The following is a 27343-nucleotide window of genomic DNA, read 5'->3' on the forward strand; positions in this document are numbered from 1 at the left end:
GGGGACGCGCGGTGTCGGGGACGCGCCTGGAGGGCGGGCTCGGGAAGGGGGAGTGTCCGCGCGCCGCCGCCACCGCCACAGTTCTGCGGGAGAGCTCGCAGCATCTCTCCTCGACACCCAGCCACTCGGTGCACCCGGACGCCGCGCTCCAGGGTCTGTGGGAGCCCAGCCAAAGCGGGAGTTGCTGCAGACTGTGGGGCGGCGGGACGGCCCCGGTCCCCTCCCCTCCGTCACCTCTGCTTGCCGACACCCGGGTCATGGGGAACACTGCGATCGCCAAGAAAGGCAGCGAAGTGGAGAGCGGTGAGTCGAGTCGAAGGCCCTGGCTGGGTTCCCGCCGGATGGGCCGCGGTGCAGCGCCCTGGACCGGAGTCCCCCAAGGCCGCGAGCCACGGGCCAGGCCTTGCAGTGGCCACGGCTAGCAGTTCTAGGGGCCCCGGTGGCCGGCCGCCTCCTTCTCTGTCCCCTCCCCCACTAAGGCTCGGGGTGGGGGGGAGGGCCAAGCACCGGGGCTTACTGGAGAGAGGGAAGGCCGGCAGCGCGGTCCCTGTGATCCCCTTTCCAGTAGGAGCGAGGAGGGCTACCACGGTCTGGAACGCTTCCCCAAATATGGTCCTTGAAAAGAAGTCCCTTTTGTGATCGCACTCTTAGCTTTTCTCCCTTCTCCCAGAGCCCCTAACACCCTGACCCTCTTTTAAGGGAGCTACAGGTAGTGTGTTTGGGTTGAGTTGGCTCTTTTTCTCCTCTTGGATGTATATCAATTTTATCACAAGGTGAGTGCCAGTGTGGGTCTCCAAAGGTGACGTTAACCCTCAGTGTCTAAGGTTCTTTCTTTCACCCAGGCGATAAGAGATGGCAGACATAAACACAAGCAGCAACTTTATCCATTCGAGGAGAAAAAAAAAGTGAGACAGCTTTGCTTTTACTCCAGACATCCAGGAGTGTGACAGGATGCCTGTAAAACTTACAGGTATTTCCGAGTTAAAGTGCTTTCTTCTGAGAGCCCCAAGTGCAGACAGTCAGTACTTTATACAAAATTTCAAGACAAAAGAGTTGTGGAAATTGAATTTCTAAGTAGCAGCGTGGTATTTTTTTATGTAAGCATACACGTATACTCGTGTAGTGTAACAGGTTGTGAAAAATTGTGTCATTATACGGTTCATATTATAATTGATAATTCAGAATAATTAAAGAACGGTACTTGGCTTTTGTTACATTGCCATAGGTAAATGACATCTCAGCTCTTGAAGTAAGTCTGACAATTTGTTCATGTTTCTGTAAATTGTATCTGCCATTGTGTCTGTGTTTATAACAGAAGACTGGAGAGCTAATCTTGTCATTAGCTTGAAGCAAACACCCTTTGCTCCTCATGAACAAAGCAGAATTGAGTTGACAGAAGAGGGTCTAGCTATTGCTTTTGGGGAATGTAAACAACAAAGTCAGATTTAATGGGTTATGTTTCATTAATAAGGTTTTTCCAGGAAAGTTACGTGAACAGCAGTGCCAACTGTAGGTGAGCATGTGACAACTTGAAAAGCCAATGTAGAAATAGGACTTCCATGTTACCTTTTGTTAATTGTGCAAATGTAGTAGTAACTAATTGACTCACAAAAAAATGAAGTATGAGAAAATTTTATATCCACTTAACATTGCTGTTGCCCTATTTCTCATGTACAATGTATGCTAATTGTGTTATGAAAATGTGCTTGGTAGTAATTTTCTTAGCAAGTGCTGTCTTGCACAGTTCTTGTATTTTTAATGATAGTCCACTCTCCAGTAGTCTGTACATTCTGCTCTTATGCTTCCACTAGGTTCCCCCCAGATGATGTGAATTTAAACTGGTAGCTATGACAAAGTCTTGTGTGAATTTAATTTATAGAATCTGAAGATCATTAGAATAATTTGCAAAATATTGTGAAGTGTCAAAAGAAGATAGCAGATGTCTCATGGGAAAATCATATGAGACATTTATAGATCAGTTTACATGGCTTCACGTGGAGAAATGTTAGCTGATGTGGGTTAGTGTTCTTCTGAAGCAAAGAAGTGGTATTATGTTGTAAAACTTAATGATAGAACATGTCTTACCATCGTGTACCTAACTGTTCTGTGTATTTTTCAAATGAACTATTCTTGAAAATTTGTGGCTCAATTTAAATATAATTATTTGATTTCTCTTAATACACAGAATACACTTTTAGAAATACATGTGATCTTAAGAGTTCAAGTTCTTAAGCGTCTATGCAATCATCCTATCTCAAGAGCCAACCAAGTGCCAGACCTGAAGAAGCAAGGGTTGAGATCATATTCTTAACAAGAGAGTAAAGAACAGCTCTGATGCTCTGCCTGCATCTAGCATCACTAAGTAATTACTGTGTCCTCTTTCAGAGTAGTTACCACCTGCTTTGGGTTTCCTTGTAGACCTGTGGACAAAATCCTAAAGTGTTACTATGTAGCATCATGTGAAAGGCAGACTGTAAGTGCTGGCATTGAGAGTAAAATTAGAGCATGAGAAGTTATCAGCAGGGAAGTGTTTGATTTGAAGAGCTAATTAAAGATATGAAGGTAAGATCTGTACTTTGATGAGGAAGAAGCCTCCCACAGACAGGTAATTCTAGAGCTTAATTCTAAAAATACTCCCAAAGAATGAAGTTAGGTATAAAGATAAATGAGAAGGCTTTGGGGGTTTGTTTTGTTTGGGGGGGTTGTTTTTGTTTGTTTTTTTATGTCAGTGTTGTTTTAGTTTGATTTGGTTTGGTTTGACTTTGTTGTTGTTGTTGTTGTTAGCTTTGACCATCCAGGGCTTTGCTCCTACACCCACAAAATTAAAGGATCCCATTCTGATTGCTACAGTTTCTAGAGAGAAACTATTTTGAATTCCTCAGGGAACTGGGGTGTTTCAAAGAACAACTTTTGCCATTATGTAAGTCTCCTATGTGTTTTTAAAATTACTCTTGAAATAAATGTCTTCCAAAATTTAAGTATACTTATTTAAACATTATTTAATACACAGAAACTTTTAGAACTTTTAGAAACAGGAGGCTACAAGTTTCAGAGATGTTTTCAACCCTTGTAATTCAAGAATGATTTATTTTTGAATTAAGTATGTTATTCACATAGCCTTATTAATACAAAAGAAGGAGGAGAAGGAGAAGGAAGAAGAAGAAGAAGAAGAAGAAGAAGAAGAAGAAGAAGAAGAAGAAGAAGAAGAAGAAGAAGAAAGCCCCATGCTTTTTTTTTTAAATCTGGAATGTTTTTGTTCTTTTAAAAACATACATGACATCTCCAGGCTTTCTGTGGCGTTACGTGTGTATCACACATGGTAAGCATGTCCAGGTCTATGGGTAAAAACTCTTGGGTGTTAATCCTCCATGAGAAGAAGTAGACAAGCCGCACTGTAGCCCAGAGGTTGTAGAATGGCTTTTGGAAATGATTTTGAAGCTTAGACTGGGTTAGGTGGCACACACCTTTAATCCCAACACTGCAGAGGCAGAAGGCTGATCTTTTGAGTTCAAGGCTAGCCTGCTTTATATAAAGTTGAGACCAGCAATAGTGACATTGTGAGATATTGCCTCAAAAGAAAGAAAAGGAAAAAGAGACCTTGAGAGTAGGTAGAAACTGATCAAAAAAAATCATTAGTAGATAAAGTTCAGCAAATGCAAACTTGTTAACATTTTGGAGAACTAGTGTGTGTCTGTTTCTCTGGGCACTTTGCACACGTTGCCATACATACTTTTTCAAACCATGTGGAATGGTTCTAATGTTGCCCCATTTTAAAAAATGGGTAAAGAAGTGATGTGTAACTTGTTAAAGGTTTCATAGTAGTTAATCAAGGAGTGACATTTGAACTTAGGCAGGTTAGTCTCAGAGCCTCTGACCCAAAGGGTCCTGCTGAGCAGTCTTTTTGAGTACCCAGCAGAAAGTCAGGTTCAGGACACAGAGAACAGCCAGTTTTTTGTTTAGTTTATTAATGATAACACACTGTGTTTCTTCCAATGATGACTCTTTTTGGATCTGCTAACTATCTTAAATAAGAAAGATAATCATTTCTGTACCATTTTCTGGATTCTTATCCTCATCTAAAAATGGGAGGAAGAGCTAAGTTACTTTCTTTAGGTATTTCATTTTCTATTTGGTAAAATGCTAAATTAACTATATATAATTAACTTTCTACTCTTAAAACCTTCATTGCTATATGATTTATTCCTTGTTTCTAATTGTGTACCTTATTTTCCTGTTAGGTAGCAAGTCAAGAGGTCACTTGAACTTACATTGCTGTTATTAATGGATTTTACATAGTTCTATGACAATAGCTATGTTCTCCCGCTTCGATGCTCAGTGAAGTGGGTTCTACCTCGATGTAGCTGTTGAGAACTTGGAAAGCAGCTGCACCACTGAAGAACTGATCTTTTACCTTGCACTTGTCTAGATGGTGTTTGACAAGAGCTGTCTTTACATATAATAAAAACACCAACCCTTATCCTATAATTTTGGTAATTTGGTAATAATCATGAAAGTATTTAAATGAACAAAATTCTAGAGATATATTTTCTCAAAATCATTAGCATTTCTTCTAAATAACAATTTATAAAAATAGTGAACAAATTAAGATATAGTAGTTTGATATACTCACAAAGTTCCCTTTGGTGGAACTTAGTTATAAATATAAGACTGTATATTTGATTGAAAATTTTTTAGGGTCAATTGTTGACAAGAAATGAATTTAGTTTTCTCTTGCTTCTTATGTCTTTGAACTTTTTCTTTTTATTTATCAGATTGACAGGTTTCTTAAAGAGTAATTAGAAGTAGAGAGGTAGTGACTGGCAGAGGTACTTAGGAATAGTCCTTTTTGGGTTAAAAGAAAAAAACCAGAATTATGAACTCAATTTTGATTGATAAATACATATGATCTCATTTAGTTCTTGATTTTTATTTCTATATGAATTACTGTTTAGAATTATCTCCCATTTGGGAATCATTTTTCCTGTTCTTCTGCTCACATAGGACATAGGCAGATAATTGCTTCCCACTTCCGGCAGCAGGATAATTGAGAAGCAAGAAAATCACCTTAGGAAGATCAGTCATGGCTGAGAGGTAGAAACAGCCTGGAAGAAGAGTCTGGGCAAGCCAGAGTAGCTCAACATTCTGATGGACAGTTAGAAGTTACCCAGTTAATTATGATGTTCCAGTGAATTAACAAAATAAAGCAATCATTATCATTCATAAGTTTAAGAATATAGTTACATATTAATAAATGGGTTTGTGGCCAAATTTCCTCTGACAAATATATTATAAATTTCCACTGAAAAGTTATTTTAAATATAAAAATATGGAATTTATAGAAGATAAAAATATCAGTACTGTATTATTTACAGCATTTAATGTCTTAAAAAAGAATACCCCTTCTAGGTCTGAAGAGTTAGTTCAGTCAGTAAAAGTACAAGCAGCAGGACCTGAGTTCACATCAGCAGAACTCATGGAAAGCCAGGCACAGCAGTACACAGTTGTAATTTCCATGCCTTTATGGTGAGAGAGAGACCAGGCTAGGAGAATCCTTGGAAGCTAGCTTAGTGTACTCTGCCCTGTATCAGACAAGGTGGAAGTTGTGAGCTAACAGCTGAGGTTGATCTCTGTATGTGCAGCCACACTCAAACACATATCATGCACACACCCATGCGTGCTCTCCCAAGAGTATCTTGTAGTAGTGGCACACACCTGTCATACCAGGAATAGATGGGCTGGAGTAGGAGGATCATGAGTGAAAGGCTCCCTCGATCATATCATGAGAAGCCTTGACACAGACATAATACTTTATAAAGCTCCTTTTCTTGTTCTTCCGTCCATTTACTCATTCATTTATTCAGTACACATAAGTAAGCCTATGTGTTAGAGTATATGTGATGATGTAAAAATAAAGATTGGTTAATTTAATTCTAAAACAACAACAACAAAATTATTTCAAGAAGGGTTAGCAGGGGAGCCAAGAGAAGGAATGGTCTTTTCCACTATGCTGAGGTAGATGAGGTTCAATAAAGACTTTCAAAGAGATGGATCTTTAGTGGGATACTGAAATGAGAAACGTTCACCAGAGAGGCTGTAAGAGAAAATCAAAGGAGAGAAACAGTACCCTACGTCCAGATTAGGAAAATTGCCTGTTGTAACGAAATGGTAGACTATGGAGTTGGTGATAAAGATTGTATAATGAAAGAACTCAGAAGACAGAGGCCACATGGGAAGACTCAGAATTTGATCCTAAAGACAACTATTACAGCCTTTGAAGTCAGGGAAAGAAATTTGATAAAATTTCTGTTTTAAAAATAAATTGTTGACCTTGATGTGCATATTTAGCTGCAGTGGCCTTTGGTGTGTTTTTAGTGTATGGGCTACAGGCAATGAGTTGCTTTCTTGTAGCTCATACAATGAAAGACTTGGATATTCTATTATAAATTAGATTTACTGTTCTATGTCTAAGCAAATGGTTTCAGGTTAAATTTAGGATTCTTTTAAAGACAGAAAAGCACTAATTGAATTACTGCACTAGTTAGTTGAAATTAGTTCTGCATTAGAAATCCAGTAGAGATGTGTCTTACCAGGCTTGCTGTAGCGAGAGATGAATATCACGCCCTATGACTATGCTTGAGATTTACATGTTGACCCTTTGGTGACTTCTCAAAGTTTTTTCTTCTAAGGCAGTTGTTGAATTTCAGTGTGAAAGCTTATGGCAGACCTATATTTTCCATGTAGATTTCATCCTGAAAAATTGAGCCTTTGAAATTTGACTAATTAATGGTTGTAAAATTTGTTTGTCATTATTTTTTCGGAAGTGACCATATAAGCATTGCTTAGCTTCTTTTGTAAGGGCTGGCTCTCCTAGTAATTTAGCTCCTTGAATACCAGTTCAGCTTCTAAGTTGAGCAGTCATGAATGTTCATAGGGATAGTATGTTTCCTCTTCAGCTGTAGTTGTGAGACAAATCATCCTGCAGCTCAGACTTAGACAGAAAATCTCTGTGTATTTGTCATTTAGTCCTCTGCTGCTTCTCAGGACTTCCTGAGTGTCTGATTCACACTATGTATAGATGCAAATAAAAGTGACACTTGATTCTTGTCTTCAGGCTAGAAGACAGCTACTGAGAACTGTTTGTGGCAAGGCATTGGACACATGGCCTGGCCTCGGTGCTGGGCAGAAGTGAAGCATGGTGTTAGACTTCGGCTCACAGCTTAGAACAGATAACACCAGACCAAATGGTTCAGAGAGGGTGGAGGGGCGGGGATGTTATTCAGGGCAAAGGGCAAAGGTGGGGGGAGAGGAATGGGAGAAGATGGCGGAGAAAGAGAGCAAGGTCAGGGAGTTCTGCCTATTTATATGGGTGGTGACATAGCCTTTTCCCAGGTAAAGGTGAGGTAGCCAGGTGGATTCTGGGAGTATATGGCGGTTGCCTTGGCAACGATGTAGAATCACCTAGGTTGCCCTAGATGTGATGTCATTGGGTTCAGGCCTGATACCAACACATGGGACCTTATATAGGGAAGAGTACAGAGTTCCCAATGTCACACCTCTATGTGTAGCACTCCAGCTACCGTTTTCTCCATTTGTTTTCTCTACTGGACAGTGTGATCTGTAGGGCAGAAACAGTGTCTACCAGCATGAGTGCTTTTGAATACAGATGTATTTTATTTGCAATAAAAACGCTAACACAGCTTTCCCTTACACACTGCTTGATTGGATTGCTGAGTAAAGAAAGCTGAAGCAAAACTTCATTTTGTTTGTATTTGTATTTGAGGGCAGGTAGGAAAAACCAAAAACTACTTTGGTTTTTAAAAAACTGATCTCTCCTGAGGCCTGCTATCCAAGTGTAAGCAGTGTAAATGAGTCTACCATTACTGGGTTGTTACAGGTCATATCATGCTACCTACACCTTCTGAGATCACCTCATACCTACCAGTATACCTGAGAAGGTGGCTATAGTATGGACATGTGAGTCCATGGTGGACAGGCGGGTGGAGGAAGAATACTTTGGAATGAGCTTTACATACAGTTTAATGAAAACACTAGCATTACCCGAAAAACAGATTGTGGCAGAAAGGGGCTGTCCAGAGTTTCTGGGCTGCTGGTTCATCTCAGCTGTGTGATGTACCTGTGTGTGGAAACCCTGCCAGAAAGTTGTAAAGCACATTAGCAACATGTGCATTATGTACAGCATATTCTGAATATTAAACAATGGGAAAAACTTCTAAAATTGCCAATATCTATGGCGACCATGAAAGTGGATGGGAGGAGACAGCGAGGGAATGAAAATAAGCAATCATTCACGTGCAGGGTATGTGCTTCAAATCTTTGGATTAAAAACTAGTGCCCCAAGAAGCTGCTGTTGAAGAATTTCTGGGAAACTTTCTTTGCATGCCAATAGGGACCCAGAAAGCCCTAATCCAAGTATCTGAAACCAGTTATGAGATGCTGTAAAGCAGCATTCCTCGGCTGTCCTAACGCTGCGAAACTTCAGTACAGTTCCTCAAGTTGTGCTGACCCAACCATAAAGTTATTTTGTTGCTACTTTATAACTGTTATTTTGCTGCTATTATGAATTGTAATGTAAATATAGGATCCTGCTAGGCAGGATATCTGATAAGTAACCCCCAAAGGTTAAGAACTGCTGCTGTAAACAACAGAAGCCATCAGAAGGAAAAGGATAAATGCACAAAACAGTTTGTGGTGTAGCCTCTTTAGCGGTTGAGGGTCAGTAAAAGCCGCTAACATACTAGAAGGGCTTTGAACACTGCTGAGCAGCTTATGTGTACAAAACAGTAACAGGACTTTGTGGCTAGGCAACTTCATAAACAATAAAATGACTTAGTCAATTGATTTGACCTTAAATGTAGCAGAGATTTTTTTTTAAACTAGCAAGTATGTATGGTGACAGCAGAAAATTGTAAGTCAGAGAACACACACGCAATCAAGACTTTACTGTAGTTTCAACAGTGTTATCCCACAAGGCTGGAAGATGGCTTTTTAAATGGTTCTTTTCAATTGATTGTGTGATGGAGTTAGACTAGTCCAAGTTAAAAGTGGGCCCCACATGGTTAGGTTATACAAGCTATGAGGGTTTTAAACCTGTGACAAGTGACAGAAGGGAAAATCTACTCATTGCAAGAAAATGTTCACTTACAATTCAGAGTACTATGAGCACTTAAAACCCATGTGCCTCCTGGACTTTCTCAGCCTGCCCAATCTCTATCAGGAGCTGCCGTATGTTCTTAGACTGGTCACTCTGTAGCTGAAATACATTTATGGAGATGCTCAATTATAGTATTGCAGGCAAATTTCATGTTAAACACCTTCATTAGTTTTTGTTTGTTTTTGTGAGATCATCAGCAATCCCTTGGTCAGTAGTGAGGATCTTCCTGCTGTTTCTCTGTTAAAGTCTTACATGGATCCAGTCTGCTGTGCCAGCAGGAAACGGGGCATCTCCCTTACTTGCATCAGCAAAGAGGCCGAAAGAGGATCTTCCGGATAGTGCGTGTACCCTAAGATTCCTTTTCTTTGTTTCAAGGGCGAGACAGCTGAGTCCTAAGTCCTAAGTGACCTGGGCCTGTTAACTCTCTTACCTAGGAAAATGTCACTCACTTGTTTGTTGTTTATAAGTCACTTATTCATTGTATGGCCATAACAAGTTAAGTTTTCTTCTTAACTTCACATGCTGGAGATTCCTACATAGTTAGCTTTCTATACTCTGTGATTTTAAAACGCTTGGCAGTGTGGACTTCAGTAAAATCAGTTATGGAATCCTATACCCCTTTATGACTAAAATTGCTATCTTCATTATAGTGCACTAGAATCTAGCTACCTAGGTCTAGGTAGTGTGGTTATGGTGGCGAATGTCTAGTAACCATTGCAGAAGCTTTTAGACTGAAACCTGTAGGTTTCTGTCCATGAAACAATAGTCTGCAGCCTGTATTCATTTTGGCATAAATAGTACAGGAGCAATTGATATAAATCTTTCTCATGGACTTGTAAAGACCGTCACAAATTCTGGGTCATCAAGCCTCCATCTACATCCTCTGGGGAAGACACTTGCTTCTTTCTTTAAGTAATCAAACTTAAAGGAGATTTGTCCCAGAGATTTAACACTCTGAAATTATGTAGATCACCACACTCTGTCATCGAAGCCTGCTCTGCATTTCCCTGTATCTTCATCAGTATTAACATGACCCTGGGTGTATGTATATGCCCTTTGCAGAAGATGTTGTCATTATTAAGTAATAGGTGGTCATTGACTACTTCATACTTTATTATACTCCTCTGGGAATGTATAGGTGATAAATCTGACATCTGTGCCTAAGATTCCAGAGGGATGGAGTATGTCATGATAGGAAAGACATGGTATGCTGCAGGTCCAGGAATATGGCTGATGACATTTTCATCCATACAGGAAACAGCGCTTGCTTAGTATTCTGACTCTAGAGTGTGCCAGGGTTGATGGTTCAGGCTATGGTGGAAACTAAAATCATGGATGGTTTAATGGGTTATAAAAATATCAAACTTGGGAGCTGGAGAGATGGCTCAGTCATTGATGGCATTTGTGCTCTTTCAGAGAACCAAGGTTCAATTCCCAGTACCCACGTGGTGGCTCACAGATGTCTGTAACTCCTTTCCCAAATGATCTACCACTCTCCTCTAGCTTCCACAGGCTCCAGGAGTACACATGGTACACAGACATTAACGAAGACAAAACATCCATACATACACATTTTTAAGAAATTGAATTCTATTTTGTGAGTGTTATGGGGGAGTACTTTATCTGTACTGCATTGACCATTTAGGGATAATAGCTACTTGACCTGATGAAGTTGCTTTTCTTTAGTAGAGAACAGTTTAATGTATCAAAGTAATATCACTTCTTTTAAAGGGTGCATGTGTGCCTGTGCACTCTCGTGTGTGTGTTCGTGTGTGTGTGTGTGTGTGTGTGTGTTTGTGTGTTTACACATGTGAAGGTGACTATGAAGGCTAGAGGTTTCAGGAGCTGGAGTTATAGACAGTCTTGAGCCACCTGAAATGACTGTTAAGAACCTACGTCATACAAGCTCTCAATCACTGAACCATCTCTTTAGCCCCCGAATTACAACATTTGAAATGGGAGGAGAAAAGTGGTCTCAGGGGGATAAAATATTTTCCTTACCCTTTGAAAACTCCTTCTTTTGAAGTGTCTGTCACTTGTCTGTGCTACTGCTGCCTGTTGTTGCTGTTATCTAATCTGTGGTTTGCTTCTCATTTACCAAAAGCATGGACCTCACAATCACTTTTGGTTCCTAAGCCCAGCATTCATGTTGGGCAGTTTCAAGTTCTGTTCTCATCATCACCTGGCTCAGAAACCTTCTTTGTTATTTGTAACCTCCTTCCCTGTACTTCATTTGGACACCTCATCTCATCAAGAATCTCGTCATATTAATGAACTGCTCCCTGATTGCCAGGGTAGCTATCAGTTTTCTGATTACAGTGTCTTCTCTCTGATTGCCTTAAAAATGTTCTTATCTGTGCATCCACTCATCCTCACTTCATTTCCTTCTTAACCAATCAGGATGGCATGGTGCCCAGAACCCTTGCAAATCTTTTTATTGTATCCGATTGATAAACCCAGCTCTGGACTCCACTCTCCTCTTCCTCTGTGCTTTCAGCCAAGAATTAAACACTTGGAGAAAGCCATGCAGAAGCATGCTCTAAATTCACTGTCAGCTTCAAGTGGACTGTCGGCAAGACAGTCAGACTACATTTCTTTGAAGAACTCTCTCATTCTTTATGACTCCTGTTTCATTCTTCTGTCTGGCTTCTGCACGATCTTCCTCTTCTAATAATCTAACCTCATATATTACAATGAAAACACCAAATAGGCAGTCACGTATATGTCTTATCAAGTTTCATCTTCAGCTTATAGTTTGGAGATATTTCATACTGACCTATCTAGGAATCTTGGTAAGTTTATTAATTTTAAGTTGTGCGTGTGTGTGTGTGTGTGTATTATTAGATTATTTTTGTTGTTACTGCTACTGTGATAATATGTGAGAACTTACAAGGTGGAAAGCTTTGTCTTGGCGTATTGTGTCAACGATTCTCAGATCATGGTTAGTAGTCTTTGCTCCTTTGACCTATGACAAGGCATCCAGGAAGGCAGCCAGGAAGGCTCTAGATCTCAATGCTCTTCCAACATTGTGCCTCTAATGATACCTTTGTCTGATTGAGGAAGATCTGTTCTTTGTCTAGCATATACAAACTGTGTGTGTGTGTATAGTATGTATATATTATACACTGTATACATACACATATATAAACATATATAAATATACAGTGTGAGCATATACTACTTACATGTGTATTTCTCATACGTATAAGTCTATACATATAAAATAGAAAATGAGTGTCCATGTTAACTTCAGCTGTCAGCTTCTCATAGCCCAGAGTCTTCTGAGGGAATCTTAATTGGGGAATTGTCCAGATCCAATTGACCTGTGACTTTATTTGTAAAAGATTATCCTGATAGATGATTGATTGCTGTGTGAGGGTCCAGCCCACTGACGGTGGCAGCATCTCTAAGCAGGTTGATCTGTGAGATATACATACGTACATTTGTACATATATGCTAGCTGAGCATGAGCCAGAGAGCAAGCCAGTAGACAGCAGTACTCCACCATGATGTTTGCCTCCAGCATCATGCTTTAAGTTCCTCGTCTTCATTCAATCAGTGATGCTTGTGACCTGAAAGTGTAAGCCTGTAAACTCTTGCTTCCCAAGTTGCTTTTGGCCATGCCGTTTATCACAACAGAAAAAAAAAATTAGAACAATGGGCAGTCTGTTAAAAGTTCTTTTTATGGCTATGAGATGTTAAACCAATATTGATTATCTAAGAAATGTTCAGCTTGATTGTGAAATGTAATTATTATGGATCCTTTATATAGAAGTGAGTTTTATTTGTTATATTTTGATATTTATGACTTTTTTTGACCAATGTTTTCTAATATTTTGTTTTCAGATGTTTGAGGGTTTGTTTTTTTAGTTTCATTGACATTAGAATATATTTTGAAAGATTTTCAATCTTAAAAATTTTGGGGCTTTCCTTTTGATGCTGTGTCCACAGCCATGAGTATGCTCAGGGTACAGAAGAGCTTACCTCTAGTGTCATCCGCTGTGGTGAAAAGAAGATCTGGCTGGATCCCAATGAGACCAGTGAAATCACCAATACCAGCACCCGTCAGCAGATCAGGAAGCTGATCAAAGATGGGCTGATCATCCGGAAGCCAGTGACTGTCCATTCCCCAGCTCACTGCAAAAAACCCTTGGCCCGATGGAAGGGCAGGCATAAGGGCATAGGGAAGAGGAAGGTACGGCCAATGCTCAGATGCCTGAGAAGGTCACCTGGATGAGAAGAATGAGGATCCTGTGCAGGCTCCTCAGGAGATACCGGGAATCTAAGAAGACTGACCACCATATGTATCACAGCCTGTACCTGAAGATCAAAGGCAATGTATTCAAAAACAAGCGGATTCTCATGGAACATATCCACAAACCGAAGGCAGACAAGGCCCACAAGAAGCTACTGGCTGATCAGGCTGAGGTTCGCAGGTCTAAGACCAAGGAACCATGGAAACGCAGGGAGGAGCACCTGCAGGCCAAGAAGGAAAAGATCATCAAGACTCTGTCCAAGGAGGAAGAGACCAAGAAATAGGCTTCCCTCAGTCTGTACATAGTGGCCCGGCTGTGGCCTCCCGTGGATCAGTCATTAAAATAAAACAAGCCTTGTCAAAAAAAAATTTTTTTTTGGACTTAGAGGGACCTGGGAGGTGGAGGGAAAAAGGGGAGCTGGCTCTGAAACTGGAGGAGATGGGAAAAAAGTACATAAGATCAGGAATTTGAAAGGAGGAGAGTAACAGTGGAGAGGGGGAACTGGGGGTAGCCACTTGAAAGTCCCAGATGCCAGGGACCTAACAGGAGGATGTTAGCTGAAATACCCAACAAAGAGGAGATAGAACTGTGGAGACCATATCCAGTGGATAGGCATGGCCCCCAGTTGAGGGATGGGGCCACCCACCCACCTCAAAAATATTAATACAGAATTCCTCCCATCAAAAGGAAGTGCAGGGACAAAGAGTGGAGCAGAGCGAAGAAAGGCCATCCAGAGACTGCCCCACCTAGGGATCCATCCCATCCGCAGACACCAAACCCAGACACTATTGCTGATGCTAAGAAGTGCTTGCTGACAGGAACCCTATGTAGCTGTCCTCTGAGAGGCTCTGCCAAAGCCTGACCAATACAGATATGGATGCTCACAGCCAACCATTGGACTGAGCACAGAGTCCCCAGTGGAGGAGTTAGGGCAAAGACTGAAGGAGCTGAAGGGGTTTGCAACCCCATAGGAAAAACAACAGTATCAACCAAGCAGATACCCCCAATCTCAGAGACTAAATCACCAACTAAAGAGTACACATGGGGAAACCCATGCTCCAATTGCATATGTAGCAGAGAATTGCTTTACTGAGCATCACTGGAAGGGGAGCCCGTTGGTCTTCTGAAGGATCGATGACCCTGGGTAGTGGAATGCTAGGGTGCTGAGGCAGGAGTGGGTGAGTGGGTGGGTGGGTGGGTGGGTGGGGGAAGCACACTCAGAGGCAGGGGGAGGAGGAAGGGGATGGGGGTTTGTGGAAAGGAAACTGGGAAGGGGAATAACATTTGAAATGTCAATAAATAAAATAACCAATTAAAAAATGAAAAAAACTTGGGCTTGATATATAAGGGATATGTATATGGGATACACATGTATCACACACACCACTATATAAGGGAATAATTGCTTTTGATAAATATCCTGTTGATTTTTGAAGGGTGTATATGCTCTACTTGTGGCTTAGAATGTTTTCCCATTTCTCAAGCATCACACAGTTTTAGATAAAATTAGTCACGATGTGCCTCAGTGTTACTTATTTTTATTGATTATCTTTTAATGTTGTTTATAGCTAAATATTTAAAATCGTACTGGATCTGTGTGCTTCTTTTCAGTCTGCCAAAGTTTAGTTTGTTTGTTTATTTATTTATTTATTTATTGTTTCAATTTCTGAAAGCTTTAATTTATTTGCTCCCCAAAGACAGTCAAAGGGGGTGAAAGGTCAAGATTTTACTGTCTTCATAACAAAATCGGCTTAGAACTGGATCACTCGGCCCTTTCTCTTCTTGTCACCTCCCAGTTCAAAATGCTTGCACCTCTTACTAGCCAGCATCCTCTGAGATCTGCAGTTGGGCTCGACGCACTCCAGTCGCAGCACGATCTTCTTTGTAGTTTTAGCCTTTTTGTGATAAATAGGCTTAGTCTGCCCACCATAGCCACTCTGATTCCTGTCATAACACCGCTTTCCCTGGGCATACAAGGAATCCTTGCCCTTCTTGTACTGGGTCACCTTGTGGGGTTGGTGCTTCCCACATTTCTTGCAGAGTGTCCGGCGGGTCTTAGGAACGTTCACCATGTTGGCAGGAGCGCTGTCAGCTCAGAAAGCCGAAGTTCATTTTAAATCCTTCTGGACTTTAAGGCAGGTGCTTTGTGGATCTTTGTCTTTTATAATTACTAGTGTCTTTATAATATTTCCCTCTTCAGTTTGTTAGGTATTAACTCATCTGTTAATTCTTGCTGGCTTATATATGACATACTTTTTTCAGGTAGGCTTTTAACTTCTCAATACTTAATTTAACTTCTCAATACTTCTCTAGAATAATTGAGCTTTTGCTAATCACCTCTAACAACCTTTATTTTCTAAGAGTTTCCTCATAGACTGAGTTACTTGGTAATATATTAGATTTTGTGCTTGTTGCTTGCTTTTGTGTTTTTGTCATACAGACAACCTTTGTGCTGCTTCAGAACTTCCTGTTCAACGCATTGCACTCACTTGTTGATTTTAATTTTGTTCTTCTCTAATATCAGATTATTTCTTTGTAAGTTACAATGAATACTAAGAGCCATGCCCTGCTATTCATCACCCACTTTTTTAGTCTTAGAAATTTTAAAATTTCGAATATAATTAGAATTCCCTGGCTCTTTATCATGGTTAGTCCTTGCCATTAATTGGATGCTGAGGATACAATTGGATAACATACAGTCATCCCTAAGGTTTCCTGTCTGTCAAGGTCACTGAGCACCAAAAGATACTGACAGTGACTACAGTGGGAAGATCCAGGACTCCGCTGGACACAGATCTTAGGGATCATTGTGTTTTATTGATACGGATGTCATGTTGGAGATCTTGAGAGGTTTGTAATACTTGAACTGGTTTGTAAGTATTTTTGACACCCTTGTTATCCTCTTTTTTTTCCTTCGTCACTTCATGATTTATGATTAAAAGTTGTTCAGACCATCCATAGTACTCATTTCTTTAAAGAGCAACATAGGCTTGGCATCACCATAACTGAGTAGCTCTTAAAAGTAAGCTTGAACAGAATAGTTAATACACATAAAAGTAGGATAATATAAATTATTCTTGGTTTTGGAGTATTTTGGAATTTGTTTCTTTGTTTTTCATTTCAAGATGTAGAAACTTAAAGAACTAAAACAGAAAGGGAGGGAGCCTTTGCTGGGAACCACCTATGACCCTGTCTCTGCAGAGAGCAAAGATGAGTGGACCACAGGGTCAAGCCCAGTTAGGTACATAATAAGATCTGCTCTCAAAGAAAAAGCAAAACCAGAAAGAAAATATTTTTCAAGTAATTTGAGAACAAAAGTAGTAAGATTGACTTTAGGCATAATAATATCTTAAATACTGTAATTATCCTTATGTCTTTCTTTGTCTCTGCCTCTGTCAACTCTGTCTTAGAATACTGATGTAACCTTTTCTGTTACTCTGAAGGTGGGGCTGAAGTAACTTGAACACTGCTGCCTACCACAGATGTGCTGCAGACAGCATAGAAGCAGTCATAGTAGGGGGCTTGGTTTATATGTCAAAGCTCATCAATAGAGAGTCCACAGAGTGTGGTTTAGAGCTTTCCTCCTCTACTGTCACAGAAAGGAAGAATGTGGGGTGAGCCCCCTTGTGCCTTCAAGCGTGCTCTATTCTTTACCTGTGTATACCGTTCTACTGCTGGTCCCCAGCAAGGGAATTCGCTATATGCTCCGTCTCAGATAATGCTATCATTGTTCATATACATGAAAATACAACTTTGAACCAAAACGAGACACCCAGATACCATCAGTCCCTCTGTCAGTCTCTGGGTATTTGCTCCAGTCATTTCTTTGTGATACTCACCTTGATTTCTTGCAGTTCTGATGCTAAATATTGTTAACTTCCATAATCATACCTTACATAAAATTATTGAGGGAAGCAGAAAAACCCTTGATGTTTATATAAACACACAAATGTAGGCTTAGATTTTTTTCAAAACCTACTTTATTTAAGGTTCTTAAACACCTCAACTTTCCTTCTAACCCACCAACCATAAGTGTAGGGGAAAGGGATGTTGTGGACCTGTTCAAAAATAGTTCCTTAGGACAATTCCACTCTTCATTGTCAGGATACCAGCAGTCCAATTCTATAGCAAACACCAAACATGAATCAGTAATAGTAGCAGGATTCAGCAGAAACAGCAAGGCTCCCCCTAATTGCAAGTGGCCAGAATACCACAAGAAGTTCTTTGGCGTGTTTCTAGGAAGTGAAGACCAACAAAGACCAGCTCAGACCAGCTAAGACCAGTGAAGCATTACACAGCATAGCAAAGCAAGAGCATCCTCTCACTGTTTGTGTGTTCCATTTATATTCTTTCTAAACATCATACGTCCTCTCAAGTGTCTGTGTCCAGCAAAACATCACATGCCCTCTTACAAGACAGCTTCCAGGAAAATGTCACATGATATAACTGAGTTGTTAAAGAAATCTTAAATTTCCACTTCACACACATATACATGCATACATAAAACTCAGGAGGTGCTACTTCTAGGTATCTAGTATAGTCAGTCATCTTGTTGGGAATTGCTATTTATAACTTTATATTGATCCCATGTTCCTACCAACAGTGTATAAGATAGACTGGGTGCTTTTTCATGGTAGTAGTTCAGACACTTACACCACTGAGAGTTCAGTAGTACTACCTAATAAACCCGTCTTAAGCTTAAAATATTTTAATTAAGAATGTGTTGAGCACCATGATCACTTCATAGTACAGCATATAAGAGTATCACGAGGTTGGTTAGAAGCTGCCCCTTACTGCCACTGCCTGGCATCTCAAGGAAGTATCTTAATGCTTATTGCCAGCCTGAGAAAAGATGAAAATTCAAAACTTAAAATATCAGTTTCTACTGAGTATGTTACTTTTGCACCCTTATAATTTAAACCTTTGTAAATCAAGAATCATTGTATTGGGTTGCTGAAGTCATCTATCGTTTTTGTTGTCAGTATTGAAATTACCAGATGATACACACAAGATTGCATGGCTCTGCAACACGCTCCACGTCTCCATCTTATGGCAGGAAACAATGCCTCACTGACAAATCACCTGAAGATAGAAAGTCCTCTCTTGCCTATTATTTCAGTGAAATGAGGCATCCAAAACACCCAGGTGGTACTCTCAAGAAATTTATTATAATGTCAAGAAGTGTGTTATAATGATAGAAGCCATCTCTTCCAAGGTCTGACCTTTATAGAACAGAATTTCATGGCAGAAAGCAGTCTTCTTTTCAGTGAATAAACTATGGGGTTACATTTCAGTGATTCTAACATGCTTGATTTTTTAACATTGGATATCTGATATTAGACTGTTTTCTAAACTTTATGGTTTCATAGTTATGGTCAACTAGACAGTGATGACAGACTTGTCATTGTTATATACACAAATCCTGAAATCAATAGACACAGTTTGGAAGAAAATGTAGGAAATGATAAAGCCATGCAAGAAATAACTCAGCATTGAATATCTATATTATTTTTATATTGTAAAAGAAAATAAATAATGATTTAAAAAGTCAGTAATGACTGAGTCACAGATTGGTTCACAAGTTAGTATCTGAATGTAAATGGGTTTGAGGAATTCTTTAGTATTTTTTTAATGTTTTTAAATTTTATATCTGTTCAAAGCAATATAAGTTAAATCAAAATCTAAAAAGTTCTCTTCATAAATAACTATAAAATTGTAATTAAAAAAGCATACCATAGTTAACTGTCTAGACTTTTCCCTTGCAGTACATGAAGGAATGGTAATTCTTAGAATTTATACTCATAACTAGTGAAATAGAGTAGTGAGGTCTGCTGTTAGCATCTCCACTCAGCAGTTCCCAAATGTGGTTTTACAGTGGAGAAAATAGCACTGTTTGCTGGTCCTTGGTAAGTCTCTTTCCTGTGTGAGCTTTAAGATGTCGGAGCACTGATGGCAGGAGCTGGTACTTGCTGAGCATCTCGCTGGCTCTTCATTTCCCAGCAGGCTCTCATCATAGAGCTCAGGAGGTAGTCTGTTCTCCTGCCTCCGTCGTTCATATTAGCTTTCTTATATTGATTATGTAACTAAGTGAGTGTTCTGTTTGGAAATTTTCCCTACTTAATGCTTTGAAATGATCTACAAACTTTATATGATTTGTTTTTCTGTGTAATAATATTGGTGGTTTATTGTTCTGTGACTCATCTTTAATAATCTGACATTTCATTGTGTTTTTAATTTAACTGTTATTTGAATATTTTGACATGTAAATTGTATTCATATGCATTCAAATTAGGCCTTGGTAATGTAATATTTTCATCGGCAGTTCCTAAGCATCTTCTTAATTATAGTTAAAATGACCTCTTGGTATCTCCATTCCCCTCCAGAATGCCTTAGCTATTTCCCTTGCACTTAAGAAAATATGCAGTATGAAGGAGAGGAGGTATGGTTAACAGTGACAGTAGTTGTAATCTGTATACTTAGAGTATTGTATAGTATCTGAAAACTCTTTAAAATCCAGCTCCTTTTGATACAGTGTTCGACTCTCCCAAGGCATTAGATGAGTCCTGAAATTTCATATGTACCAGTCTGCTCTGCACCATATTTCTGTGTTCTTTCCAGAGGCAGCCTTTCCTCTGGCAACCTTCCTCACCTTTTGTACTCCTCATGACACACAAATGCATCTCCCTGTGACTGCCATGGCGAGTTCCCTCCCAGCTCTTTAGGCAAAGGGTGCTTTGTCCTTCATGTAGTGCCTAAGTCTGATTGATTCTCTGAACCCCCTAAAAACAACCCTGGCTCTGGAAGCCACCACTGCTCTCTGGAACCCTCATGTGAGACTTGGTGAAGCACTTGCCTCCACTGAATACTACTATAGACCTACCTCAAACCCGCCCCCATCAGCTCTTCTGTCCTGGACCCTTCATTCTGGTCAGCTTACGTGAATTGCTGCTGTTGGCAGATGTAGGTATAAAATCAACCAGTTTGTATGTGGTTCCTTCCCTGAGAGCTGTTAGCACCTGCTTTGTTTTGTTTTGTTTTGTTTGTTTTGTTTTCAGATGTAACATGAACAACATGCTAGTGTCTTAGTTATCTGTTTAATGGTTTCGGTCTCAGTTTTTACCTTGATGTTGTACTCAGTTGAGCAAAAACTTCTAGCGTTTATGTGTTCTAGGCTCTGTAGTAGGAATCAGGAAAGCAAAGATGAACAAATCTGTTGTAAACAGTCAAGTGATATTTGAAGAAAAATATAGTAAACCTTATTACATCCTCTTAATATAGAAACAACTTTTCTTAATAGTATTATGAACTTTTATAAAAAATTTCACTTTGCTGTTACTGATAACTGCTACCAACCTTACAAAATATAAAATACATTAAATTGTATAACATTTGTAGCAATTCGCCAAGGAATTGTTAGTAGATTCAAATACAATATTAGAATGATACAAATGATGGGTAGGACCATATTTTTCTTAGTGTTTTATAAATAGGCTTCTGGGAGCAGGAAAATGGAGATTAGTCTTCTGATAGGATGGTCTTTTAGGGGGCTTTATAACCTGATTTGTGTATGTGAAATAATGTTCTTGTATATTCCTAGCTCATCTTTGTATCAGGGTCTGAATTTGTATTTTTTAATCTGTTGTCCAAGTCTACAGAAGTGACAAAAGAATTTTGTAGTTTTGAATTTCAATTCTACACAGCCCTGTTCTGCCACCTTCTGGTAGACTCCATTTCTTATACTGCTATGCACTGAGTGTCATCTAATTACTCATATCATGGTAGCAGATTCTATTTGAAGCTGGGGTACTTCAGATATCAGTCACTTAAGCTGTGATCTCACTCTCACTGTGAGCTTCAAGGCCTCAGACCAACATCTGTTTCTTAGTTGTAAGATGTGCTAAATGTTACGGGAAGAGAATACATAGTAGTGTGTGTGTGGCTACTGTGGGGCTGTTTATCACACAACATGCGCGGAGAACTACGTCTCCACAAGTCTGAAGTTCCTTCAAATGGTACCTGATACTAAAACTGTCAAATTTATTATCTATCACAGTCCCAATAAAAATAACTTGGAAAGTAATATAGAAATGAAAGTTGATAAGGCAGTGCAAAATTCTAATGCAGAAACTAATGTTATATGTGGTAATTTCTTGTTGGAACTTTAAAATAAAATGAGAATAAAATCAGAAAATCCTAGTGCTTTTTATCCCTGATTTTGTGGCATCTTTATATGTTTTCACATTTCCAAAGTATTTCCAAGTTACTAAAAACATTTCTGGAAAGAAAAGTTGGAGGCTTAGCTTTGTGGTTGGAGTATATACCTAGCAAGTAGGTGGACAGATAGATGGATGGAGGGGGGGAAGGAGAGAGAGAGAAAGAGACTTTTGAAAATACTGTTTGCTCATTTAAAATAGATAAATTGAAAATAGTGAAATGCAATATCCTAAAGTAGCCAAAAATATATTTGCTATACTGAGGACCAATAAATGCACTATAAGGCATGTAAGGGGGTAAGCAGATAGTTCACTCTATCAAGTTTGAGGCTATGACTTCAGTCTCCAGAAAGAATACCTCCAGTGATTATTCTAAGTGGGATTGAAGCATCCATACTTAGGCCTTCATTCTTAAGCTTCATATGGTCTCTGAATTGTATGGTGTCTATTCTGATCTCTTGGGCTAATCATATCCACTTATCAGTGAATACATGCTGTGTGTACCCTCTTGGGTCTGGGTTACCTCACTCAGGATGACATTTTCTAGTTCAGTCTTACTTGCCTGCAAAATTTTTGAAGTCATCATTTTTAATAGTATTCCATTGTGTAAATGTACCACATTTTCTATATTCATTCTTCTGTCAAGGGACATTTGGGTTGTTTCTAGCTTCTGACTATTACAAATAATGCTGCTATGAACATAATGGAGTATGTGTCCTTGTTATATGTTGGAGCTTCCTTTGGGTATATGCCCAGTAGTGGTATATCTGGGTCTTCAAGTAGAACTATTTCCAGTTTTCTGAGAAACTGCCAGATTTATTTCCAGAGTGATTGTAATTCCATCAGCAGTGGAGGAAAGTTCCTCTTTCTCCACATCCTCTGCAGCATCTACTGTTGCCTGAGTTATTGATTTTAGTCATTATGATTGGTGTGAGGTGGAATCTCAGGGTTGTTTTGATTTGCATTTCTTTGATGACTAAGGATGCTGAACTTTCTTTAGGTGCTTCTTAGCCATTTGAGATTCCTTAGTTGAGAATTCTGTTTAGCATTTTTAAATTGGGTTCTTTGGATTTTTTGGAGGTTAGCTTCTTGAGTTCTTTATATATTTTGGATATCAACCCTTTATTGGATATGGGGTTGGTAAAGATTTTTTTTCCCAATCTGTAGGTTGCTAATTTGTCCTATTGACTGTGTCTTTTGCCTTACAGAAGCTTTTCAGTTTCATGAGCTCCCATTTTTCAATTCTTGATCTTAGAGCGTGAGCCATTGGAGTTCTGTTTAGGAAATTGCCCCCAGTACCAATGAGTGTGAGGGTTTTTCCCACTTTCTCTTCTATTAGATTCAGTGTATCTGGTTTTATGTTGATGTCCTTGATCCACTTGGACTTGAGCTCTGTGTAATGTGACAAATATGGATCTATTTTCATTTTTCTATGTAGAGACTACCAGTTAGAGCAAAAACATTTATATAAGATGCTTCCCTTTTCCATTATATGTTTTTGGCTTCTTTGTTGAAGATCAAGTCTGTGGACTTATTTCTGGGTCTTCAATTTTATTCCATTAATAGACCTGTCTGTCTCTGTACCAATACCATGCAGTTTGTTTCCCTGATCTTGATTTCAAATATTGTTGTTCAGTAAAAGGGAAGCATGGGCCTTGGAGAAAGTGCTGAATCTAAGACTTGGGCAGGGAATATACAAGATGAGTGCGCGGTGCACCTGGTTGCTAAAGAAAGTGAGGATGTGTTTAGACATATGCTTGCTTGAGCATGCATGTACATGGTGAAGCACATCACAGGGACACAGGCAATCAGAAGAACTTCCAGTGGCCAGAATGTGAATAAATAATATGGTGTCAGAATTAGAGCCCAAAGTATAAATATATGAGCTGATGACTTAGTACCTTAATCGGGGCAAAGACCCACACTACCCATACAGAAAAATTGTGCTTGGCCCTCAGAGAGGTTGAGCATAGCTCCTTATGTGTGTTCTGCATAGAGACTTCCTCGTACAGAGTGTAGTATGGAAAGCCAGCATGACAGAAGTATTCTAACGCTCAGTACTAGCTACATGAAATGGTCAAAGAGTCTGAAGTGATGATTGAGAACACCAGTTCTAGCTGAGGGATCTTTTACAGTATAAGTTACCAGTGCTTCCTAAATTTGTGAGAGGAGGGAAAAGGAGGAAAATCTAGAGATTGTTTTAGCCAAGAGAAGCATAAAGAAGCATGGGTACTAAATGGAGTGTGGCATCTTGGGTGGAAACCTGGAGCAGAAAAGGACATTCTGTGACATCAGTGAACTGGTTAACCTGTGTCACTATTGATTGACTAATTATAAAAAGCCACCACATAAAACAAGATGTGATAAGATTTATGCAATGTCATATATCTCAACCTGTTTTACAATAAATCTTAGTGTAATGAAAGACATTCTGATATGTAAAAGTCTATAAAATGCAAATCATCTGCATTGCCAAAAGCACTGCTTGCCGGGGGATTTTGAATGGCAGGAGGGAGAAACAGTAAAGCAGCATGAGAGAACTGATGAAGGCAGTGAGAGCGCTCTCTTGTCATCTTCTCTGGGCATGTGAGCTCACTGTTGGCTTTGTGTATCAAGACAAATGGGACTAGTGCATTCTCAAAGGTGACTAATTTCTAGCATGTCAAGTCTATTCATTAAAACATAAGGAGAACAAAAGAAAAATTTAACTGGTCTGTACAACATCTAGCAATCTGCTTTTTTTCTTGTCCATTGAATATTTTGGAGAAGATTGTTTAAAATCAGGAGAACTGGGGGAGAATAAACCATATAAAGACTGTTACACTTAAACCCATTTTGACGAATGTAGAAGTACCTAGGTAACAAACCTCTTGTCATGTTTTTGAGGTAAATACTAATTGATTCTATGCAATCCCCATCAAAGTTCCAGATGGCATTCTTCAAAAAACTAGAAAAAATAATTTAGAAATATCTAAAAACAAGGCAGGGACTAGACAAAGTGGTCCTTAGGAGAATAAATGCACATTGGAATTTACTTTGGCTCCAAAACAATGAGATATGTAGAAAACTATATGCAGCTATAAACATACATCAAGTGATGTGTTTGTTCTTTCTCGTACGGATCTTAGGTTATAATATCTGTACGTGTTTGTAAGTGGGGGTGAGTGTGGGCATAGGCTGCGGGACTAGAAGGGGCAGGAGCTGGGGAGATGTGGAGAGCGTGAAGAACAACAGGCGTGTCATGAAAGCACAGGGAAGATGAGGGAGCAAATGATCCAGATGGGGTCAGGGTGCAGAAGAAGACAGGAAAGTCAGCAAACACAAGGTTTGTTTGAAAATGCCACGATGAAACCTAATGTTGGAATTGATGGTTAATTTTAAAAGAAAACAGAGAGCGAATAATTAAGCAAAATCCAGGCTATAGAAGTTAATAACACTATTACATTAGAGGTCTCTAGAGAAACAGAACCAATATAAAGTGTGTATATATACTTTAAAGGATATGTGTTTGCCTGGCTTACAGTTCAAAGTTTCTTCTGAGATTCATCCAATCACTTAACTGTAATCCCCAAGGCAAGACAGGAAGTCTACTGGGCAAACTCCAAACTCTGCATCTCCAAGTTTGATGGCAAAGTGGTCTTCAGATCTCCAACTCCTTTTCATCTTTGTTCACTGCAACAAACTTCTTTCTTGTGAGCTGGTTCCACTCCCTGACAGCAGCTTTCCTCAGCAGATAGCCTATGGCTCTGGCATCTTGAACATCTTGGTGTCTCCAAGGCAACTTCAACTGCACAGCTTCTTGTTCCAGTGTCTAGGATCCACACATGATCTCCTGGGATCCTCCAAAGGGCTTGGGTCACATCTCCAGCTCTGTCCTCCCTCTGTAGCACTCCGGGCTCTGGTTAACTCCACTCCACTGCTGCTGTTGTTCTTGGTGGTCATTCCATGGTACTGGCATCTCCAATATGCTGGGGTCTTCTGCTGCAACTAGGCCTCACCAATAGCCTCTCAGACTCTCTTCCTGGTGGCAAACTTCACCTTCTTTGCATGATCCCTTCAGACCTTGGCCGTCAACTGCAACTGAGGCTGCACCTTCACTGGTGGCCTTCCATGGCTTCTCACAGTGCCAAGCCTCAGCTGCTCTCCATGTCCCATACATTCAAGTCACCTGGTGATTCTTACACATGACCAAGTCCAGCTGCAGCACAAGGTCCAACCACGGCTATTTCTGGAACACAGCTTCTTTGTGCTCTCAGAAAAAACTTCCTAGAAGATTCCCCTCCGTGATGCTGGTCTCTTCTTACTCACCACTAACTTCTTAGCTCCAGGTAATGAGCATCAATTGTCCCAGTCTCTTGACTCTAAATCCAAAGCCCCACAGCCAAAACTGCTGAGTTCTGCTGCTTGCTGGGTCTGGAACATGCCTGCTCCTTCCCTTATTCTATTACCAGTTTTCTGTTTTCCAACAGAGAGATCAATGCCTAAGGTTGGTTGTCTTGGAACCTGCTCTGTCGATTAACCTTGACCTCAGAAATCTACATGGCTCTGTCTCTGGAATGCTGGGATTAAAGGCCTGGACTTAAGCTTTTTTTCATCTAAAACTTCCTCTGTCCCAGGCAGACCTTGAACTCAGAGATCTGCTTGACTTTGACTTTTGGAATTAAAAGTATGTACCACCATGCCTGGGCCACTTCCTAAAGATCCAGATAAAAACCCTGTGTCCTCTGGCTTCAAGATCTGGATCACAAGTGTGTTCTCCATTTCTGGATTGTAGTTCATTCCAGATTAAAAATCCAAACTCTTTCTTGCTCACCTGAAAACACGCTGGTCCTGAGATCATCACGCCCTTTATCTCTTTATCTACTTGAATACAAGATTTAGCTGCATTTTCATTTCCTGGTGCCCTTTCATTATTACTTGAACCATATATTTTATATTTTTCCTTTCTAAGCTTGCTACACTTGTTCAAAACACTCTTCATGAGACTTAACCAGAGAACAAAGTCTCTGTTGGGCTTTTTTGAGACTTCCTTTGTCAATGCAATCAGCATAAATCTCTTTACCTTAGACTCAGGTAGGCTTTTCAGACAAGGGCAAAAAGCAGCCACATTCATCACCAAAATACCACAAAAACAGCCTCTAGACCATATATTAAAATTCCTCCGAATCTTCTAGAACCAGGCTTCCATAGTTTAAATCACTTTCAGCAACAAAGTCTTCCATATTCCTCCTAGAATAGCCAATTAAGCTCCATTTAAAGCATTCCATTTGTTGTGAGCCTAGCCTTTAACAGCTGAGCCATCTCTCCAGCCCATTATACAGGATGCTCGCAAAACCCATCACCACCCAACCTAAAAGAGGGGACTTCCACCCCTAGACCAAGCAGAGAGGGGCCAACCAGAACCCCCTCTGACTGGCGATCTGAACTCTTGCTTAGGCTGCGAGGCTAAGCACTGCAAGGGAATATAAATAAAAGTTAAAAATATCTCTCTGGGTTCCCTGAGGGACAAGCCTGACTGCATAGGGGTTGATGTCAAAAATATCTCCTCTCCAGGAAAAAGACATTGGGACAGGTATGGCCCTCATGCCTCACTGGACAACGACAGGGGGACCAGAGCCATTACAAGGTCCCCTTCAAATACTGGAGGTCAGGCCTCTATCCCCGCCTTCGCAAGATTAGAATCGCCACAGCCCTTCTATACT

The 27343-nt window shown here is 39.9% G+C and overlaps 2 protein-coding genes and 1 pseudogene across 4 annotated transcripts in view; 2 read left to right on the forward strand and 1 right to left on the reverse strand.

Annotated features, from left to right (window-relative positions):
* Positions 1-81: 81 nt before the first annotated feature.
* The window catches only part of Prkacb (protein kinase cAMP-activated catalytic subunit beta), an 87453-nt gene continuing 60191 nt past the window's right edge, over positions 82-27343 (forward strand). The window contains exon 1 of one of the 3 annotated variants that reach the window (XM_028788120.1): positions 82-303. In XM_028788120.1, the coding sequence (XP_028643953.1) occupies positions 258-303 (46 nt within the window). In that variant the 5' untranslated portion in view covers positions 82-257. Of the gene's footprint in view, positions 304-936; positions 971-3244; positions 3320-27343 lie in introns of those variants that run through there. The other 2 variants (XM_028788122.1, XM_028788121.1) reach the window with 2 other exon arrangements.
* On the forward strand, positions 13126-13791 carry LOC114639372 (annotated as a pseudogene).
* LOC114639373 (60S ribosomal protein L36a-like) lies at positions 15180-15524 on the reverse strand. The gene has a single exon (XM_028788123.1). The coding sequence runs from the start codon at positions 15498-15500 to the stop codon at positions 15180-15182; it is 321 nt and encodes a 106-aa protein (XP_028643956.1). The 5' UTR covers positions 15501-15524.

This window comes from Grammomys surdaster, unplaced genomic scaffold, assembly GCF_004785775.1.
Source record: "Grammomys surdaster isolate TR1022 unplaced genomic scaffold, NIH_TR_1.0 125701, whole genome shotgun sequence".
Lineage (NCBI taxonomy): Eukaryota > Metazoa > Chordata > Mammalia > Rodentia > Muridae > Grammomys > Grammomys surdaster.

Coding starts and splice junctions, on each gene's coding strand:
- LOC114639373 (XM_028788123.1), bottom strand. CDS start 15,500: ATGGTGAACGTTCCTAAGACCCGCCGGACACTCTGCAAGAAATGTGGG.